The 21,789-nt window shown below is 39.4% G+C and overlaps 1 protein-coding gene across 7 annotated transcripts in view; it reads right to left on the bottom strand.

The window, feature by feature from the left end:
* The window catches only part of CNKSR2 (connector enhancer of kinase suppressor of Ras 2), a 206,390-nt gene that overhangs the window by 169,857 nt on the left and 14,744 nt on the right, over nucleotides 1-21,789 (bottom strand). For all 7 annotated transcript variants that reach the window (XM_014879721.2, XM_088160266.1, XM_088160265.1 and 4 more), the window contains exon 2: nucleotides 484-647. In XM_014879721.2, coding sequence (XP_014735207.1) covers nucleotides 484-647 — 164 coding nt within the window. The remainder of the gene's footprint in view (nucleotides 1-483; nucleotides 648-21,789) is intronic.

Genomic DNA, 21,789 nt, shown 5'->3' with positions numbered 1-21,789 from the left:
TGTTCTATCAAAAATTAATGTTATTTATATATAAGAATTATTTCTGTATTTAATCCTTACTACTGTGAAATACAAGCAGCTCTGTTTCATCAAGCTCAAAAAATAATCGAAAACATAATTTGCATGAAAGGACCAGTGAAGAATGACATGGTTAATATCAGAACATTTTGTTTGTAAAGGGCAACCAACACTTAATTACTCCATTCACATACATAAGTATTTTACATTCCAAACCAAACACAGTGTAGCTTCTCTGTGACTTCAGATAAACTTTTACTCTATAAAGACAGATATCCAAGTCCTAAATCTCGATACCAGTTTATTTAACACACATCGTTCTATCAGTAGATTGCCCTTGTTCATACATTATAAATCAGGAGTTTCCTGAGCTGCTTAGATAAGTCTTTAGGACTAAATTTGAGTACAGCAAGTGTGAATATGTGAACACTGTTCACCCCTCCCCATTTGCCCCAGGAAGTTTACCAGTGCACAGAGCAAGTCTACTGCTTCCAAGATAAGCTCCTGATGGCCAATTCGTGTGACTCCAAGATCTTCCAGTTCCTGATGAGTAATTCGTAATAGCTGGTCACCACTAATCTTCTCTCTCTCAAAGTTCTTTATATATTGCTGCAGGCAATCATCAAGACCTGCAACGAAAGGACAGAAGGAGGGAAGACAAAAGTTAGCAACATTTTGTACCCTACTACGAAGCAAAACTGACCAAAAATTAAGCCAGCAGAAGATTCTTGTCCTATCTTTAAGAGAAGTATTTTAACATTACAAAAACTTAATGCTACCCAGAAACCTTGAGATTTGAAGAGCTACGGCAGCCATGGCTTTTTTTACCTGTGGACAATACCAACTGCTCCTGAACCCTGAACAAAGCCCTGAATTCTTACTGTGCTATGAATGTCAATCTGGCAGCCCCAATAACAGGTATGTTAGGGATGCTTCCATTACATCCGGAAGAGGAGAAAAGGGAACAATGGAACACGCAGTCAAACAGAAAGTGGCAGTGCCATACCACAGTGTCCCTCCCACTTCAAGGTCACTTAAGTATTGCTGAGTCATCTGAATGCTCACAGGTCATGCCAGCCTCTAAAACAAGCTCTAAAAAAGAGCTCTAGAGAACAAGAAAGGCAGTAGCACTGCAAATGCAAAAACTGGGCCCCAACTGCAGCAGCAGATCCAGCTCAATGTACCACAAAGAGAACCTGTAAGGAGTGACAGTTCACAAATCAGCATGAAAAGCTACTCAAATCAAGACCTGAGGGCACTTCTCAGAACACAGGGAGCAGAAACAGGCCCATTGTGCCAAAAAGTATGCTAGAAGGTCCCACAGCACATTTGCTCAGGTCCTGCTTTGGGGAGCAGCCATATTCTACCTTTTCAGTTTGATTACGAGTCAGTGACAGGCAGCTGACCACACATTTTCACCTGGAGCAAAGAGCACTTCAGAATGTCAGAGAATCCATCATGCATCTCTTGCCCATCAATCTTTGCCCAAGAGAGCCAGGCAGTACAGGGAAGCTCTGCAGCATGTGCACTCATGTACCAAGGGGATAAGAAAGACTTTTGGGTATTTGGTGGCCCATTTAACATTTCTGTCTGAATACTTTCCAATGAATGAACATGGCTGCTACCAAGCAACAGGACTTGACAAAGCTCTGAATGCATTAATTTTGCTGATTCTTGAGAGATACAACCTCTCTGAAAAATGTCTTCAAACAATCCCTAATAGTGAAAAGACATCTGCTCATTAGACTGGAAGAAAGCAAGAACATTCTTACTTGCTAATCAAAATGTCTGAAAAATCTGAAGATACATGGAAGATAAAAGATTGATCTGACTGCTGAGCCCCAGTTATCTTGTAAAAGCACCAGTTACAACATAAAGCTCCTCTGAAAATGGTTTTGTTGCATTTTTGGTTCCCATCTGTGCCTTTCAGGGTGTAGTCACACCTCAGAAGACACTCACATGAGGAACATGTTGATGCTGCAGGCAGGGATGTCCCAGTACCAGGCCAGCCCATTGTTCCTGGCTCAGCCCTTGGGCAGGAGTTACCCACACTCTGTCACTGCTACAACGGCACAATATTCATAGGGTTTTAACCACTAGAATTCACAGGCTGAAACTAAACCACACATAAACACACTGTGAAAGAAGCACTCCAAGTCTCAAGATACAGGAAAAAGTTCTCAGTTCCAGCAGACTTCAACCATGTCCTTCCAGAGCCTGCTGCCTGATTTTCTGCCTCCATAACAAAGCCACTTAAAGGTCGAGGTTAATCAAGCACTCGAAGCTACTGCCTTCATTTCATTGCCCTTTCTAATCAAATAGCTGTTCAAGCCATTCTTCAGGAAAGAAACCTTAAAAGGGCAGGAGAGGCCTCCTCCATAGGCAGCTGCTCAGATCAGCTCAGCTGGTCAGAGCATGGTGCCAATATACACCAAATTTGGGGAGCTGATCTCTGTACAGACCATTCTCTTAAGAGCTAGACTCAGTGATCCCTGTGGGCCCCTTTCAACTCAGAATATTCTGTGAATCTGTGACAGGGTGAAAATTGAACTGTCAGGGAAGAAGACCAGCCTGGCTGAACAGAGAGCTTTGACTGGAACTCAGGGAAAAAAGAGAGTTTATGACCTTTTGCAGAGGGGGCAGGAAACTCATGAGGACTACAGGGATGTCATGAGGTTATATAGGGAGAAAATCAGACCAAAGCCCAACTAGAACTTAATAGGGCCAGTGCCATAAAAGAAAAAAGTGTTTCTGTAAATACATTAGCAACCAAAGCAGAGCCACAGAGAATCTTCAGCCTTTATTGGATGTGGGGGGAAACACAGTGGTGAAGAATGAAGAAAAGACTAAGGTACTTAATGCCTTCTTTGCCTCAGCCTTGAATAACAAGACCAGTTGTTCTGTGGGGACCCAGCCTACTGAGCTAGAAGACAGGGATGGGGAACAGAATGAAGCCTACATAATCCAATGGGAAATGCTCAGTAACCTATTACATTACTCAGAGTAAAGTAGAAGTCTGTGGGGCTGGATGGGATCCACACAAGGGTACTGAGGGAGCTGGTGGAAGTGCTCACTGAGCCACTTTCCACCAAATACCAGCAGTCCTGGCTAACTGGAGAAGTCCCAGTTGACTGTAGGTCAGTAAATGTTATGTCCCTCTCCAAGAAGTGCTGCAAGGAGGATCTGAGCAACCACAGACCTTTCAGTCTGAACTCATGCCAGGAAAGGTCATGGAGCAGCTCTTCTCAAGTGCAATCACCCAGCACATCCAGCACAACTGGGAGCTCAGGCTCAGCCAGCATGGATTTAGAAAAGACAGGTTCTGCTTCACCAATCTGAGCTCTTTCTATGACAGGGTCACCCCCCTAGTAAATGAGGGAAAAGCTGTGGTATTGTCTACATAGCCTTCAGTAAAGTCTTTTGACATCATTTCCCACACCATTTTCCAGGAAAAACTGGTTACCATGGCTTGGATGGGTGTATTCTTGACTGGGTATAAAACTGGCTGGAGGAGTGGGCTCTGGCAGTAGTGGTGGATGGTGTTAATCCAGCTGGTGACTGGTGACAAGTGATGTTCCTTGGGGTTGAAGGAACCCAAGGCCTGTTGAAGTTCCTTTTTAAAATTTTTAAAATTTGAGGCCCATCCTTTTTAAAATCTCTATTGATGATTTGGATGAGGGGCTCAGTGTACTTCTGCTCTTTCTGAACTTAAGACCCACATTGGTTACACAGACTACTAAATGAGAAAAACATTAAAATAATTAACATCATCAGGTATGAACTACCACTTAAGGCACTAGCAATACAAATCCAGAATAAGACATGACAGATATACTTAATAAAGAGTTACTGACAGATAATTCTACGTAATGGCATTAGTCTTCCTCCTCCTGCTACCTAAGTATTTTTGTCATTCAGATTTAATCTAGATGGATGCATGTAGCTCCTACAGGGTGAGAAAAAAGTTTAACAGAACAAAAATATTACTGACAATTGTTTGACTCACCAATTTCATAAAAACTACAGCCAGGAAACAAAGAAATAATTTAACCATGTACTGGATGACGTTTTCAGAATAGCTTCCACAAATACGTCTCCTCATACCCTAAACATCCTTTTAAAGTAATTTATTTCTGTAATTGTATTTCTAAATTAAAGAACAGCTCTTCTTTTTTTAAACAAAACTGTGCACAGATGATGATGATGCTAATAATGATGATGATAATATTAGTAATACAAAAAGGCCAGTATTCCTCTCCCACACCTTTTGCCCCCAAAGCCACAATACATCCAGACAGCCACTGCTGCCTTCCAATCAACAGGAGGGGAGCTGCAGGGAACGAGCATTCCCAGCTGATGATGCCATTAACTTGGGACAGGACGAGATGTACCAAAAAACATCAGGTGCCTGGAGAGAAAGCTAAATGAAAGTAACTTCTTAAGAGTACTGTCTTCTAATTTCCTGCAAATCCAAAATCCACCCAACCTCAATGGAGTTAGCAATTTTTCTAGTTGCCAAGGGCTGCTCTGCTCCTTCTCCAGAGTCATATGAGAGGATGTCACCCAACCCCCGGGCCACTGCAATTCCAGCAAATAACTCAGTTTGATGCACTACTCCCTGCTCCTGGCCCTGTATCCAGCACTCCTGGATGTTTCAAGTGGCCTCAGCCCAAAATTCAGGTTCATGATTATATTCTGAATGTGTAAGGCCCCACAGCATATCAAAAACAGTTTTTTTGATGTCAGTACACAAGTAATAGTCTATCCTCACCCAAAATAACTGCAAGATTTTTTGAGTATATGTAAAGGCACAGGTGTTTTAGTAGTAAGAGAGGTAAAGTATGACACTCATCCTCTTAAACTGTATGATGATAGTCCTCTTCCTTTTAAACCTACTCTTTAATGGAAACTATATACAATAGTCTTTCTTTTTCCTTGAAAGATTTCTGCTCTGGAGTTCCAGCAAAACACAGACCTCCAATGATGTTAACTACTCAGGAAGGACTCCTCTGCCCCACATGCTTTCCATCTGAGTTATCAACCATGGAGTCTGGCAATGCTGTCCAGATCCCTTTATCCACACATTACCTGGCCCATTTGATTCACACCTACAAGAATATCTAAGATATTCATACATTGCCCATCTCTGTTAGCTGGTGTATACCCGAGGTGTTATGGACACAGATGGATCATTCTGGGCCCTGACAAAAAAGCAACAACTCTTTAAGTGTCACAAGCAAGCTCTAACTCATCTATGTTACTAAATACATAAAAACCAGCAAGAAAGTAAAAAAAACTCCTCCAAAAGAAACTGTGCAGAAGACGCAATAAAAACTTCTCTAGAAAAGTTTCTCTTGCAAGTAGAACATATTGGAGCTGTTTTTTCCCCCAGCTTTATCATTGAGTTCTACTTTCATGGGCCTATTCAGAGTTCATCAAGTCATTGACAATTTTTAATGGTCCACAGATGCAAATCAGATAGATTTCTACATAATTAATTCCTTATATTACAAAAGCATCATAGAAACTGATCATGAAATGCTTAATTTCATTTTTTTACTGATGTGATTTTCTAGAATAAGACTGCAAGATCCAGCAATAGCCTCCAGAGAAATCTTCTATGCTCACAGTCTCCTAAGTAATAACTTCATGATCATCCTGAGGTATTGTCTTATTTTGATGAGTGTACCAGGTCATCTTTTGAAACAAGCTAACCAACAAACTGCCCTGTAATTCAGTGCCACAACACGTTATGCAGATTTGTGGTAACTGAAACTCAAATAAGCCTCTCCATAAAATATATTCTGAGGTTCTGATCTCAGTCTTCTCCTCCTCTGCAAGCAGTTCAGTCTTTTCTCCCACCTCTAAGAGACTAAAAAATATTCAAATAGGTTTCTTCTATGGCTAGATCTGAATTAAAATCAGCTGCTCAGATACAGTTCTAAAAACACAGGAAACTAGGTAGAATAATCTTCCCCAAATTGCCAGTAAAAGAATTTTTCTTCAAGGTTGGGAAACTGAAGTGGAAATAACAGATCCTCTGTCCTTATCAGCCACCTTTTCAGTTTGGGTTAAGGAAAAGATGATGAACATTACAGGTTTAACTATCATTCCTGAAGCTTTGACAGGGGAGTATTTTTCTACTCCCCTGGTATATCAGAGTGAGGAAAACTTCCCTGAGCAAGTCCTTGTTCTGTAAACACAGCACTCACTGAAAAGCAGTAACATACAAACAATACATGGAATAATTTTTCATGGAAAGAAAAGGCACACAGGTTTATTAAAAAAAAAAAAAAGAGAAAAAAAAGAAAAAAAGTCTAGGGCTTTTCTTTTCCTTTAAATGTAAGGAAAACAAATTTATCTTCCAATCTCAACAGGAGTACGTGAACTCCATCAGCTTTCATACCTTAAGAAATACAAATTCAAGCAACAGACTGTAGCATAGAACTTACCAAGCCATGAAAAAGAAAATTAAGCTAGAATTTAATTTAAACTGGGTGTGCATATATGTAGCACTATCCAATGGCTTTTCATATTGCATGCTATCATTTGCAACGTTTTTACTTAAACTATCACAAAGGAAGTGACCTCTCAAAAGTTGCAGTTGTTTCATACCTGCCATTTATCACCATTAAGTATGCATTAAATTTAAGTCAAGTATTCTTAAGGACTAACCGGCCACCTTTGAGACTGCACATCAGTCTACACGTCTCAAACTTGAAAGTTCAGCCGAGTTCCTGCTAAGTTAAAACATTTTGCTGTGACATATGCATTTGCACCTAGGCTTTACTAATCCAGGCTATAGGCTATTAGTCTATTCACTTTAGTTGTATAAAAATACAAGCTTTAGTTACGCCAAAAAGCAAGGCAACCAAGCAGAAATCTACTCCCTCTCTTCCACCTCCACAAGAGAGCTGTTCCTGGGCACAGCCACTGCTGTGGCTACAGCAGGCAATTATCCCCTGTCACATTTTCTCCCCAGAACCAGAGCAAGACTAGGAAAGGCCAGTTTCCACCTCAGTCTGTACATGGGAGATGGGCATTTGGAAACTCTCCGTGCCCCTCAGTCCTCATGGCACCACAGGAACCAGGGGTGAACCAGCCTGCTTCCCCACCTGAGAGGCAAAGATAATTTTCTTCTGCCCACGGAAGAGATGCTCAGTGCTTCAGGGTCTTCAGCACCTCCTGGGCTTCATATGTGACAAACAGATGTCACAGTTATTAGTGCCAGAAGACGGTGCAAAGAACAGAACGTTTTAAATACCGTGCATGGCAAATGCCTACTGTGAACAGGATAGCTGCAAAAAAGTAATGCCCCATCCCAGAGGAGCACTGTAGGAAGGATGTTCAATGAACCACCAGAAGCAGCTTTCAGTACAGATTGAAAAAACATTATGATACATTTGAAACTGGAAAAAAACCCCAACACATTAACTGCAGGCAGATTAAGGAATGGGTATTACATTAATGAAAAAAAGAATTGCCTGGATTACAGCAGTATTTGCAAAAGAGCTGGACAATCACTTTGTGCATTGTTTATCTCTAATTTCAGGTGAAAGCCCTCTAACTTCAAAACATTATCTGTCCTTTGCTCTATAGAATTATTCTGTCTCTCACCCCCTTCTCCCCCCCTCTGTTACACAGCAGAGTAAATTAAATTCCAAAAGCATTAAAGAGAAACATTAAAAATTACTAAGAACATCCAAATAATTATTCGTTCAAGCATCACATTTATTCATAGACTATAGTGTAAGATTATATGTTTTCTACATGCAGTTTAGTTTAAATACATTTTTTACTAGGAATTTTCAAATGTTTAGTCAAAACATTAGCTGAAAGGTACTGCTAACTAAAAACTACTCTTTTACATAATGAAAGGGAAACACAATTTAAAAATCCATTTTATATCCACTGGGTATATACTACTACATCCAGAAAAGAATGTTAAGTTTGTAAAATGAAGAACACAAAAGAGAGATGTGAACATGAAAAGCAGCAACATAATTCAAACTGTTCTTCTTAAGGTCCTTGCCAGGAGAAGGACCTGTGGCTGGCCAATGGAAAGCCACAAGCAAACAAGATGGCATTTCACTGGGCAAGAACCTGGGAGTCGAGGACTGTATTTGTGATAGCAATGGATCGGAACAGAAGTCTGAGATGAAAGATGTACTGTCTCAAGTCACTATGAATTCTGCAATTAAAAATTAAATCCTGCTCAAGGAATCCAACTCTGAAGGATCTGCTATTTCTGTGCCTACAGATACACTCTCTTTTTGGGATTGCACTCTTAGGAGACCTGGATATATTAATTGTATGACCATGCTGGTAGTACATGGCAATTTTGTTTATCAGAAAATTGCAGAAATAGCAAGACTCTGTGGATCACACATAGCTCATCAAAATCTCTACTTAAAGAACTTCACACTGACCAATTTTAAGTGTGTATTGAAAAAAGAAAACTAAAGGAGGAGACAAGAGAAACCAAAAATGTACATGTAGAACTAATTACAAGCATGACTTAAACATACACAAGACCAAACGGGGTTCTGTGTGTCCAACAGTGCTCGTTTTAATAAAAATCAGTTAGACTACTTATAATCAGTGCTTATTATGGCAAGCTAGACTTGTTAATTACAAGAAAAATATCCACAGCATTTTGTTTAGTTCTTCATAAATGTAATCATTCATATTTCTCTGTGTATTTTTTGCTTCCATTATGCCCATCTGTATAGCAAAGCCAAATCTTTACACAACCAGATACTAGTTTTGCAAAGTATTTAAAATCTTAAAACATGGATAACACTGCAACAACCAGTGTAAAGCTTTATTTCTAGGAAACTCAAGGATTAGTATCCGTGATTATCAATATTGTTCTCAATGTAAGGGGTTATAATTATTGTTATATTTAGGACTTTTATTATTGGATTACAATGAATACATTGTTCAACTACAGCTGTGGCCTTTACAAATGAAAAATGCTGAAGTGTGCTGAAAAGTTTGTGTAGCTGATAATGGCAGCAGAAATCTCTCTGACAGTGGAAGGGAGAGGAGCCAAACAACCCATAGCATCACAAAATATCAGGAATCCCTCAAATGAAGCAGAATCAAAGGAACACATTCACTTATTCCTGATAAACACAACACCCAACTGCAGGGGCCTAGGACAGTCCCAGTGGAGATGGGATGATAAAGTGTGCATTCACTTTCATAGTAAAATGTACAAAATGACAGCTTTTTAAGTTCAGGGTTAGAAGTTTAGCCCAATAGGGGAGGCATCTTGAGATAAACTGGAAATATCTGATCCAAAACCAGAAGTTCTCAAAAAAGTTGTCCAAGCATTATTAAGATTATGAGATTATAAAGACTGAATTAAATACTCCATTCAAATTTCAAAGAGGAAATTACATTATATTTTCTTAAGTCTATTCCCTTCTGATTTTTGGAGCAAATTTGACGACAGGAATGTACCATCAAAACTTTGCAAAAAGCAAGAGGCAAAAACGACACTGGCACTTTACATGTAATAATATATTTTTATGATCTAGGCTTATGATTTTTTAGAATCCAGTCAGTCTAGTCTTATTTAGGGTCCCACAATGCTAGAGACTGAACAAAGTAACAGACAAGGAGACATGGCCCTGACCCAAGAAGCTCAATATATTTCTCTTTTCCCAAGAAATTCACACTGGCAAGCCAATAAAGACAAATCCCTCAACAGCTACTTTTATTTCCACTCTGTTTCACATTGCAGTTTTCATACTCTCATAATCGTTCTCCCCATTTTTCACATGTACTCCAGTTTGCAGAGTACCTCAGGAAAGGGAAACCTCCTTGGGTCCAATCAATATTTAACTTCTTCCTCAAAGTACCATGTTTCTGCTCCAATTATCACAAGTAAACTAGAATACACTGCAACTATCTTAGCATATAGGGATTTTTTTCAACTACCACTATAAAATTAGGGATCTAAATACCATTAACTAACACCCATTTGTGTTTCATCAAATGTTAAAATTTCAAATGCTACCATTTTTCTTCTCTAAAATTATTCCTTGTACAACAGCTGTCTGCATCACTACCACTGTAGAGATTTGATGCTACCACACATCCAACTATAAGGAGTAGCTTTATTACTAATTGGATCCCCATACAATGCAAAGCAACATATGAAGGAGCACAACAAAAAGTTTTTCTCAGCAGTGTCCTTCTGACTTTAGAGTTTCTGGAGGCTAGGACAAAGCAACTTTGTAAGATTAAAACACAGCTTATCCCCAAACATACAATATTCTGGTACCAGCACACGAAGAGGCTGCACCACTGGTTTACACTGGAAAAACAACTGCCCACCTAATAACAGAGTGTGGCTTTATAACTTCTCGAGTACATCCCTCTAGCAAGCACTGAGCACTAATGACATTAGAATAGACTGAAGTGAGCCTCAAGCACACCACCACCACAGCAGTGCCAGAGCTGGAAAGGACCAAAGCAAACCAGTCCTCCATCTCCCCCAGCCCTGGGCTACAGCTGCACATCCCTGAGCACAGCTGCACCAATGTGCAGCACCCACCCCCAGACAATTCTGAGCCAAGTAGCAACGACAAACTAACAAATTCCCCAACATTACTGGAAGTATTGAAATGCAACCACCATATTCCCTAAGGATAACAGGCTTTGTCTAAATAGGTGTGGTACTGGCTTCTCACAGTTAGAACAGTTTAGAAGGGGCTAAGTCTGAAACACTCCCTCAGGACTTAAGATATGAAAGTCTTAATTTTCCATAGCTTTTCACTGTCTCCCATGATTATTTGCAGCTGTGCTTCACACCATACAACTATAGAAAGTGCAAAGCCATCAAATGTGCAAGCATACACCAGGCAGGACAGGAGGGAAAGTTTCTTCAAACTCTGAATGAACTCCCTCCCACCATTCCTTCTTCTTCCTCACAACGCCCATGCAATTCCCAGGGTTGAAGCTCTTTAAAATGACCACACAACTCAGCACAGTGTGAGACTTGGGATGGTTTTAAAGTGGTGGGCAGAAGCTGTGCATCCCCCTCCACACGACAAAGAAACATCTGTAACTTAAAACCACTAGTCAAATACTTCGATATGTGTAGGAGTACCGTGAAGAAGAAAGGCAAAGCTATACTTCTAATATTCATCACTTCACATACTATGTCCCAGTAACCATCCCACACCTCTGGAAAACACAAACCAATCATGTATTAAAGAGAAAAAAACAACTATAGTATGTTAGACAGTCAGAAAATGTTTATGTAAGCAAAGCAGACCCCTGACATTAGCCAAGTAAGTAAGTACTGCTTGTTCTTCAAATGCCTTCCCATGTTTGCATTTTTACAGTGTGCTCTGGAGCACCTGACACACTGTTGTTGTTACACAAGGGCCCTCCTCTTCTTCCTCCCTCACATAGGCTATTAATTTCTATTATGCAAAATAGTCAGATAACCCCTCCACTCTGTATTAGAGTTTTTCACCATGAAAACCAGCTTTGCTGCCAAGAATTTATTATGCCAGAAGGCATCCTTTTGGCACAAGCCAGAACACTGTGTCCCTGAAGAAATAATACAACAGTTGTTAAAGCTTTCCTTTACCCCTGTACTTTACACTGTCTCCCACCCACTGGAGAAATCTGCTAATGGTTCAAATAAGGTTTCAAGATTTATTTGGTGATGTCCTCACAGAGGGGCTGTGGTTTTGATACAGCCCAGCAGCATGGTTAAAAGCAAACCAATTTATTTTGCAACGGGAGCAATTCTGTAGTTTTGCTACATTTATATTGAACCTCTCTCTGGAGCAACGGGGGACAAGATGCTAGGTTTGGTTGGGAGTGCTTATACAATGACTTCATTCATGCTTCAAATTACTCTTCCTCCCCTTACATTTGATTTTCCTTCTATGACCAGCAAAATCATCCAGTGTTCATTGGCTCTATCACCCTCCTCTCAGGAAGGATTCCAGAATTAATAGAGAACCCTAATGACATCAACCATAATTGGACAGAGTATGTTCAAATTACTTTACAAACAGTCCTGTAAGTACAGCTTTATTACATTCTGATATGCACAGATCCAGACTATGTTAAGAAGTAAAAACATTTTGGTTTTAAGCTTCTTGGCTAATACAATCTGCTTCAAACTATATCCAAAGCAGAGGGCTTTACATAAGAGAACAGGCAAAGATAACTTTACATGTGTGCTCTGCCCCACTCTTCCTCTCACTCATAGCAAGTGAAGAATACATTCCATCATGTAAAATGTACAGTATTGTCTGCAAGCTTGTAAAGTGGAAATGCAAACCACACAACTGGATCATGGCAGAATATATCTGTTGGTCTTTTATTTTCTTTAGCAATATACTTTCCAAAATAATGTTGTCAGTTTTGCCAAGGTTGTAAATACACAAAAACAAAAATTTAAAAAAAAATGTTGAAATGACAAGCTAAACTACACTTTAGTTAGTTTCTCATTTTACATAATCACTTGCTTGTACAATTTATCCATATGAGCAAAAAGCTGTAACTAGGAATTAGACCCTTCAAAGACTGAATTAATCTACAGTGACATTGTAGTCTCTTTCAAGTCTTGTCAATGTTATATCTCCAGGAAAGAGAAGGGAACATTCACATGGAAAGTAACATGCACACACACAAAAATAACTATTTATTTTTAACTATTAACTGCATAGTACTAAATAAATAGTATGGAACCCATCCATAAACTTCCTTCCCAAAGACAGGATTAGGTACTTCATTAAATAATAGTATTACACACTAAATACATTTCTGCAAAATGCTGTCATTTAGTGTTACTAATATTTTATAATACATATATATATGTATACATATACACATGTACTTTACCATTCCAGAGGCCTAATGCTGGGAAATCCTATGAATAACCTGAAATTCCCTGAAATTTTCCACTCCTGCAGGCAACACTGACAACCATGTGTGGGGAGGTAGAAGATTCACACCACACTCAGCCTCCCAAGCAATTCACGTAGAACGAGGGCAGGAACACCACAGAAAACATGCAGACACTGAGAGCCTGACTTGTACAGAGCACAAGGTACAGGGATGTTCTCCTGCATTGCCCTCAGCTGTACTGATAAACAGCCTTGCCCCAAGGCACATGGAAGGCATGGGAAACAACCAAAGTTGAGGTTCAACTGCAGCTCTCATTTATTGCTACCACAGCTTATCAAATAATAGGGGGGGGGTAAAAAAAAGTGACTTTTTACCACTGACATAATTCTGAGGTTATGTTTCCTTCCTGTGATCTTCATCCTCTATTCTGCAATAACCCTAGCTGGTAGAACTAAATATTTGTATCAGACAGCATGGGATAAAGTGCACCAATTACAGATATTCCTGCCTATTTCCACAAGACATCAGCAGGAGGTTTATGGTAAGTGCTGTTTAGCATTTCCTGTGCTAGCTGGATATAGCCAACTGTAGCATACTTTCTGGTCTTTGCTCCATTATCTCCTATCCATTTAAGCACTATTTATATTGAATAGTGATAAAAGAACGGTATAAAAGTTCTAGGTATTTTGTTAGTACTTCATCCATACCTAATCAAGAGCCAGGAAAATAAAAAAATCAAAGAAAGACAAAAATAAAAACAAAAAAGGTGGAAAAAAACCCTGAATTTTCACTCTCCTGAGTTTAATAAGATTTTTTGTATGTATTGATTTTTCTGCTGTATGAGACATTCCTTACTGAATATTTATCCTTTAAAACATACCTGAAACATAAGGTTGGACAAATATAATTTCAAGTACTTGTAAAACATTAATGAGTTAATAATTACTATTTTGATATTAGTTCTAGCTAACTTTGCATGCCTTCCTACATGTTGCTAACAACTGAAAGAAATTACTGTCCCTGTTACCACAAACTCCTCTGGGCTCAAAATAACATTCTGAGTGAGACAGACTGGGGTTTTTTTTAACAAAGAGAGGATAACTTTATTTCCAAGTATGAAACATATAATTTGTGTTTCTTTAAGGTATGAAACACAAAATTTCACCACCATTTCTAAATTCCAACCATGTATCTATCAGCTGTATTCTGATCTTGCACTGCATCAAATGCACCCTAGTGCTTGTTTTATTTCATCTCCCCATTAAGAAACAGTAAGACCTTAAAACATTCAGTTCTTTTAGAATGTCTTTCCTAACTTGAACTATTTCAGAAATAACAGGGCTTTTAATAATAAAGCATGCATGAAGTTAAGCTCTGGTAGAGAGGAAATTACAATTCTAATGCTTATATAGATAAGGTGCAATTCTCCTCATGACAGGTTCTGCTCTGATGAAGTTCCCTTCAGAGCTGGTTCTCTGCATAATAGCCAATTTCAGAACTGTAATAGGTAGACAAGTTGAAAATTGAAAGAGTATCTGATGCTTTATATTAATAGCTTACTATCAAAATTTCAACAAGTTATTGGTATAGTTTTGAAGAGAAAAATATAGGACATGCATATTTTTAGGCCATTATTTTTTAACAAGCAAATGAACCCCAAATATTAGGGTGAAAACTATGGGCAGAAGGACACTCTGGAGACTTTTGACTGGAGTGGTTTTGCAATGCACTGCTCCATCATCTCAGGCAGCCTTTCCTGCAGCCAATTAATAGGACTCATCCCTGAAGACCACTGCCTTCTAGCAGGTTGTCATGTTTTCAGCTGAAACGGCAGCATTTTCATCTGCAGCCCACTGCCACAGAAAAAGTACTATGGATTCTGCAGAGCAGTAAGTAAATAGTTGGCAACACCTGAGCACCAGTGATGCAATCGTTAATAAATAAAAAACTGTAACACTTATTTCAATATCTTGCCAAAATATTGTGCTCATAAGATTATGTGGCCAACTTGTGGTTACCATCAGACAAGAAAAAAATCTCAAACACATGCAAGATTTTCACAAGAACCCTAAGTGCCATCTTCAGCAGAAGGGTACAGAGAACTTCTTCAGATTCCTATCTGAGAACCCATCTTATCACCGAGCTAGAGGCTGCATAAAGACCAGGTAAGCTCTACCTGTATCAGCATCACTCTCACTTATTCCTCCTTTCCCAGCCACCACCACCAGCAAAAATCCTTCTCAGCACATCTGTTACTCTCCCAGCCCAACTCACTCCTTCCCTTCCTTAGCTCCTCCCTGTAATCTCTGCACCTAAATAGGAATGGAAAACCTCTTTTATCCAAGCATTGTTTTTTCATCCTTCTCTCTCCAGCACAGGTCCAAGGTCAGCATTTCCTGCAGCATGCAGCTTTCCTAAGTGGCAGGAGCTGTATAGCAGACTGACAAGAGCCTCAAAGATTCAGCTGCTGCATGAGAGCTGCTGCTGACATTAGCAAAGCCATCTAGAAGGGCATTACTACTTTCACCTCACTGATGTTACTTGGAAAATCTGTGACTAGCAATAGAGGTATCGAAGACATCTTCCAAATTCCAAGCTGGGAATGTTGTGACGTGCTAGAACCAGAGAGAAAGTGGTGTTTGTTCTGCATAAAAATTCAGACCGTGAGCAGCCTGTAGGGATCTTCCCTCCTTGTCAGGAGAACTGCACCTCCACCATTTGCAGACAGAATTATATAAGCCAGTCTTTGGCAGGCAGAGCAGTGCTTTGACCTCCAAGCATTCAACAGGAGATGCTGCTAATGAAATAATTTTAACTCACACCGTTGAGGTAGGGAGTGATTCGCTAACATGTGTCTCACAAAGTCTGAGTACCACATTACTGCTGGGACCATCTTCTGTGATACAACTTGACACTTCAGTCATATGTTAAGCTCTGAAGCATCTGTTTCATAATAAACTGTTATATGCTTGCCAAGAACCAAAGTACTGTGTTTTTGGATGAGTACTACTAAGTTGCAAGCCATAATTTAATACTCATCTGACATTGATGGTGACCCAACATTTAATGGAGCTTAATGCTCTTCTGATGCCACTGATTAAATTATTGCTCAGTAGTCCAGTTTCATAATCTAAAATTTGTAAGGAGGCAAGACAGATATACAGGCACTGTCTCCTCTCACATCAGTGAATCAGTTTACTGGCAGGGAAAGGTTCCCTAATTGAAGCTAAAGGTAAGTACACTATAGTGCATCATTCGTCAGTCAGTGCAGGATTTTGTTCAGATGCTTTAAGCCAATTATATTATTATGAAAAAGCGAAGCATGAAGTATTCCCAAGCACAAGGGGAAAATATGGGTAAAAGCCTTGACCCAGCATGTGCAATGACTTCATAACGTCCTGAGCACTGTCCAGGAAACTCATTCCTCTGGCCAACAGGAGTTTCTATTCATTTTCTCCCCACTAGGTTGTTTAACAGTTTGGTCACCGCTTAGGCACAGCTGTGCAAACAATCTTTCAGTGTTTGGCCTGATGCTATTGAATTCCATCCCAAAACGTCTCTCCTCTTCTTTCTGTGCACAGGATAAGGAAGGCTAGTTTGGGCACAGAGGATTAGAGGTTTTCACAGCCCAACTAAATCATTAGATCCTAAAATTGTTGAGTTTTGAAAGAATTTTACCACGTAAATTAGCAAGCTTAAATGCATGTCTAAGACAGCTGGTAGCAATTGCACTTTCTAAATCCTCTCAAAGTCTATTCCCATCTTGAGGAAAAGAAACACTCCGTGAATGCCTAAACACTTTAAAAAACACAAAAGCAATTAAACAAAAGCAAGGAGAAAGCAATGTTTTTAAAATGCCTTGGATGAGAACTACTGGAGGAAGTTTATGAGGGTACAGGCATAAAAAACAACAAACGCTTTTTTTAGCTTCCCAGAAAGTAAACTTTTCATCCCTGATAAAACAGAGGTCCTTGCCAGTACAAAAGTAGTTTTACAGGACTATTCATTATGACATTATTTTCACAGCTACTGGCAACCCAAAAATGTACCACTCCCAATAAAGTAACTAAGGAACAGCTACATACAAATTGAATAGTAGATGCTAGCACAAATGCAGTATTAAAAGTCAAAATCAGAAAATCCCCAGAATAAGCTTTTTAAGGTATACATACCACTGCTACACTGTAGTTCTCAAATATGGGCCTCATTTCTGAGACCATCCATGATTTTAACTTCAAGACAGTGAATACCCCTACTGAAATTAAAGCAGGTTACACTAACATTTTATGTAAGTGTGAGCTTGCACATCTTCTTAGGTAATGAAGCTTTAGTTCTAACAGAAAGTTGTGGAGCTACTCGTGTCCTAATAATTTAATTTATGTTTCTAAAGGAATATATGTATCAGACTAAGTATATCCTTTACAATCTCTCTCAGAAAATAATGTCATTACCTTAGAATATTGTGAAAATCTCAAAAGCATCAGCATTTGGAGAGATTTTTAAAAAGCTTTCCTATTAAACACACTTTACTAAACAGTGTTAAATTATAGAATATATTACAAAATCTGATACATCTTTATACAACCACAAGACCTACTGACTTTTTCCTTCATTTTAGTTTTAATACTGGCAAAATAATTAAATTCAAACTTTCTATGAATTTGGTCTTCAAGAATTTTCCATGTTATAGAATGGAAAAACAGAATGCATTAGAATAGAATACATATAGAATGTGCTAGAAAAAAAAAATGCAAGTGTTTTGAACATTAGCAGCTGACAATCAAATTTCAAGGATTTCATCTCATCTCTTCAGAGAATCTCAAATCCTACCATCCTGTCTACAGGAAAAAGCTCTCCAGCCCAAAGCTGCACTGCAATCTCAAGAATCAGGGTCCCAGATGTCTTCTTGTGAGGTGCGTGTAGTATGTTATGGTTTCTGACACCTTCAGATGCTTTGCCAAGCAGAAATGTATTTTTAGGAATCTACAAGCTCTGCAGTATATACAATCCTACTTCCCTTTTGTAAAGAAATGTTTTCTGTATTGTCAAGCCCACAAAAGTATTTTTAGTTCTAGTAATAACTGACCCTTTCTTGTTTGATCTTACTCTCTAATTTTACCATCCCCACTTCTTAGCAAGGCTGCACTTCAGCCAGACCTGCAAAGACATTATTTTTCCTATCTCTGTATGAGGGAAGCTAAGCTCTAGAGAGAAAGAGATGATTTTCTTCTGTACACTAAGTCCTCGTGACTCAGCATCCTCTAAATGCCAACAGAAAAATATATCTCACTGGCATGCAGGAAAAACATAACAAGGGGTTATTTTTTATGGTCAGGTGTCACAGAAAACTTTACCATTTATCATTTACAGGAAAAAATGTCTATTTTTCCTGCATCTCAGTTCTTCCCAAGACTTTTGACTGCTGCAGTCCACTCACTCTTTCTCCATGGGTGGCTGAGGTAAGAGAAAACAGAAAGTCTTAGCCCAGTCCCAAGTCATCAGTGCAAGCAGAACACCCATGTCTCTCCCATCCCCAAATTCCCTGTACAAACCCATCTTCCTCCCCTGTCCCTGCCTTGCAGTTTGGATACCTTGAGCCCCTCACTGCATCTGCTCCATCTGGGGCAGATTTCAGTGTGACCATGCCCTGTCTCTACCCAAACCCCACATGATCTCTGCTCAGAGCTCCCCCATGCTGAACAGCCACCCACTCCCCCCATGTCCTCCCTTTCACTCAGCATTTCAGCTTTTGTTTCAGCTGCCTCCTCCCCTGCCCATGGGATGGGATGGCATGGGATGGGATGCCTTGCACGCATCGCTAGGTACAGAGCTGGCTGCATGCTCCTAAAAAGCACAGCTGGCAGAAGTCATCACAGCAGCATGAATTCATTGTGAAGACATCTCCTGACACAGCTTGGGACAGGTTTGGATATTTCGAAGAGCAAAGGGAAGGACAGGGGTTGATTAGCAAAGTTTCACTGGTATTTTCCAAGGCATTCCCTTCAGAGTTCCCTAGAACATACTATTAATGCTTTTTTTTATATCTTTTACATATACTGTACTTCTAGAACACAAGTGGTTATATGAAAGTTATTTTGATTAAATGCTGATTCTGTGCAAAGAAAAGATCTCAATTTAAGAAACGGGTCCTATAATTATGGACCCCTGAAAGAACTAGCTGTTTTATTTTACTGGAATCTTTTGAATATCAAGTTGAAAACATTATAAAAGACTGCTTCAGTATTTTGAGGATTTCTGAGGCTTATAAATTTTCCTTTAATCTATAATTAAGAGAGCTCCTTTTTAAACTTAGTCAGAAGTCTATTCCAAATAGCTTCTTTAAGAGCTAACTAATACTAGGGAACAGAAAAGCAATTCAATGAATGCATCACTGCTACAGAAAACTGCTGTATCACACTTATATTTCATTAAATAGCAGGCTTTGGAAGATGAGAAATCAGCAGTTTCAATCATGACTGAAAGTTCCACCTTTGCACCACACACTAGAAATGTCCAAACATATAGAAGAAGTAAAAGGGAATCTTCTCAGCTCTACATGACATGTAGAAGTATTATGCTACTATTTCAAGAGTTTAAAAACATTATTTAAGGGAGAAGAAAATGTAGTTTCCTCAGGGCAGTAATCTCAATGACTGAAATTGCTGCATCCCAAGTAAAATTGCTAAAGTACAATTTTTTCACTTAATTACAATGTTTTTTAAAGCATTCCACTAGTGACTACTGCTAACAAGAAAAGACATGGTGATTAAACGTTTCATGTTCTTTAATAGCTAATCTGAAGTGCTAATGAGTGTTCAAAACATAACAGAACTGTCAGTTGTTACAGAGCTTCTCACTACACAGTGGAGCAATGAATAAAATTGACTCCTTTGCTGGGCTTGAGTCAGAATCAGAACATTGCAGACCTGGTGGCTGAAGCACTGGTGACACAGAGTGGCTCCTTTAGGACTCTATTCCACCTGTCTTAGCAGATGTCCCGGCTCACACCTGCCTGCTGGGAATGCTCTCACTTCCCCCTGCACTGCACAGTCCAAGGGTAGTCACCAATTCCAGAACTAACTCTAATAAAAACACAATATTACCACCACCACCCTCCCCCTGCCTTCTACAGATGAACCACCCTGAAAAAATTCTCTGTTAACCGTGAGACTTTATTGCTCCCTTTCTTTGCATGCAGGCCTGTCTCACATGCCCAGCGATTTCCTCCTGGTGAGCACATCAATAACCCAGGAATGCTGTAGGGAGGCTCAGGATAATGGCAAGAGAAGCTCCCCTGGCCCACTGGTGGCTCAGCACCAGAGCCACCTCCAGCAGTGACCCTGCTAGCCTCACCCTGCTCCCACATCAGCAGCTCAGTGCCCACACCAGTAATGCCAAAGAGACACCTAGAAGGACTTTCTTTCAGCCCCTCTACCAAGGGTATGAAAGCCTCTCCACCTGCTCTTCCCTGAAATCCACTTTTGGCCTATGGTAAATGCCACAAGCATTTGTCATCATATTTTACCATTAGGAAATAAAACAAGAAAATTGGTGTATCCTTTATACAAGGCATGTTGAATTGGTTACTTTCAGTTTTCTGTGATTTCTATGTCATGATGCTTTTCCTACTAGTCTTGATATCTTAATATAATAACTTATTTTATGCAAACTCAGAAACAGAAACAGTTTAGTCGCAAACTATAAGATAATGTCATTTCAAATTTTCCTAGAGGAAGTCCATAAATACCCACTAAAACATTCCTTTAAAAAAACATCTCAAATACTGGAGCAAATAACAGCTAGAGCTCACCACAATGTCAGCATTTAATATCGTTATTAATAGTGAGTACTCTTGAGGACCTCAGCTGATATTCTGAGCTTCTTTTAACACATGGACATACTGTAAAGACTCACCAAATTATCTGGTACACTTACTTCTCTTTAGAGCACCTTTAAAATTCCTTGAAGTCCTATTACAGTAAGTCACAATTGGTGACTTACTGGGCAGTGTGTACAGAAGCCCCACCTGCCCTTGGAATAAACAGGATGCAGACTCAGCCCACAGCCACTGCAACATCATGTACCAGTATTTTGTCACAGCTCTGATATTTCTCATAAAGCTTCAAGGAACCTCTGAACTAGGTTTTGGTGGTATATTTTTTACTTTCCATCAACACAAATGTCTTCTCCAGTGTCTCGCTTATCAAAGTAACAGTAATATGTGCTGTGCAAGATCAAACCAGACCCATAAGTTATGCCAGGCAGGAATTTTATACTGAAGGGATTCCTATTGCTTAAAATAATCAGATAATCCATATAAAACAAAAAATTTGCAGTACCTTTTTTTCTATCTGTTCATACATCGCCTCTCTCTTTTTACATACGACAAACTAAGTTATACAGGGCCTACGTTTTACAGAGCCCAAGACAAGAGGCACCCATTCAGTTGGTTTATGGCACCAGGCCTCTTCCAACATACTGGGTTATGAATTACAAATTCTCTTCCCTCCTATATTCGGTCAGAATAATGGTGAACTACATGGCAAAATATGATGGCTTCTACTGCTCAGCCAGAAGTATGAGCAATTACCACTGGGTGACCAGACCTCTTCCTCCAAATAACCTACACAATTACTTATTTCACCTTGGCTGGTACCATTCAGGCTGCAACATCCTCTTTATTCAGGGATGAAGAGAAGTGCTTACTTAAGTCCTCCCCATCCCTTACTTTTGGGCAGGTGGGGGTGGTTGGTTTTCATTTTTAAGACTCCAGTACAAAAAGAATCCAACTTGTTCAGTCAAGAATAAACTGAATAGAAACCTCATTTGTGAAATTTTATGTCACTAACAATGGCTTTTTTATTTTTCAGTGTGCCACAGAATCTG

This window comes from Sturnus vulgaris, chromosome 2, assembly GCF_052056855.1.
Source record: "Sturnus vulgaris isolate bStuVul1 chromosome 2, bStuVul1.hap1, whole genome shotgun sequence".
NCBI lineage: Eukaryota > Metazoa > Chordata > Aves > Passeriformes > Sturnidae > Sturnus > Sturnus vulgaris.
Note: the sequence above shows the minus strand (reverse complement) of the source record. Positions and strands in the feature narration are given on the sequence as shown.